The sequence below is a fragment of the Perkinsus marinus genome (genome assembly GCF_000006405.1).
Source record: "Perkinsus marinus ATCC 50983 genomic scaffold scf_1104296961796, whole genome shotgun sequence".
NCBI lineage: Eukaryota > Perkinsozoa > Perkinsida > Perkinsidae > Perkinsus > Perkinsus marinus.
Genome location: NW_003205667.1, coordinates 1 through 1,076, shown reverse-complemented (window position 1 = coordinate 1,076; position 1,076 = coordinate 1). Strand labels below are relative to the sequence as shown.

Genomic DNA, 1,076 nt, shown 5'->3' with positions numbered 1-1,076 from the left:
AAATCGTCGAACATAGGTAGAGTAGCTCATAGTGGAAGTGAGAGCATCATAGATCCTCTCATAAGTGATAGCATTAGCCATGGTATCTCTGAAGAGAGTATCCAACTCACTCTTCTTGGACGGGTCACTCTTGAAATAGTCGGCCAAAGCGAGATACTCCTCAGTCTCCTTAGGGAAGAATGAGAAGATGAACTTGGCAGCAGTAATAAGGAAGATAGCATGCTCGGGTGTGATCTTATTGTTGAGCACAAGTTCCCAAACCAAACCGGACTTCCTCGGGTTATGCTTAAAATGACTCACATAACGGAGAGTCTGCGCGAGCTTTTCCAATGCCTCACCCTGAAAAGTGGGGTCGAAGAAGCAAGTATAGGTGACGATACCATTGGCGAACGAGTCCACGTAGAATCTCTTGGGTTCGACGTTATGAGAACGGAAGCATTCGTTGATCTCAGAGATGTAGGCTCGGCCCGTACGATCAACATCAAAGGCAGCAAACTGCAACACTTGGGCGCCGGACTTCTGAACCAAGTTGGCAGGAGCATCGAACACCTTAACAACAGTATTGCGGGTAGCCATAGTCTCATCGATAAGATCCTGGTAGAGCTTCTGTACTTCATCAGATCTCTCCTCAAGGAACGCCGGGGTAGCCACGAGATGAATGTCGGACTTCTCCATCATATCCTCAAACTTAACACCCGACTCGAACTGTTGCTTCTCAACAACAAAGATGCCGAGAGGGAACTTACCTCCACACATGGGAGCCTTCTCAGACTTTAGGAAGGTGATAGTGTAACCACAGTCCTTAGCAGTATTGATATACTCAGCAACCTTAGCATCAGTGATGGCAATCTTCTCAGGCTCCATAGTGGTGAGATAGAAAGCCGAATCCGCTTCCTCAATCTCGAAGTGGATATAGTCAGACTTGGTAGCCTGAGCGACCTTCTTAGCAGCGATAAGGCAATGGATATGCCTGGCGATCTCAGCACTGGTAAAATGTTTGAAGTAGCTGGGATGAAGACCAAGCTCAGTGAAGTAGTAGACGATCTCCTGCCAGAGAGAACCAGCAGCGAGGACAC

General features: G+C 47.7%; 1 protein-coding gene across 1 annotated transcript; it reads right to left on the bottom strand.

The window, feature by feature from the left end:
* Positions 1–12: 12 nt before the first annotated feature.
* Positions 13–970, bottom strand: Pmar_PMAR005729 (conserved hypothetical protein; the record flags this gene model as incomplete). The annotated part of the gene is made up of 1 exon (XM_002772185.1): positions 13–970. A coding segment is annotated over one exon (958 nt), but the record flags the coding sequence as incomplete, so codon positions are not given.
* Positions 971–1,076: the final 106 nt, after the last annotated feature.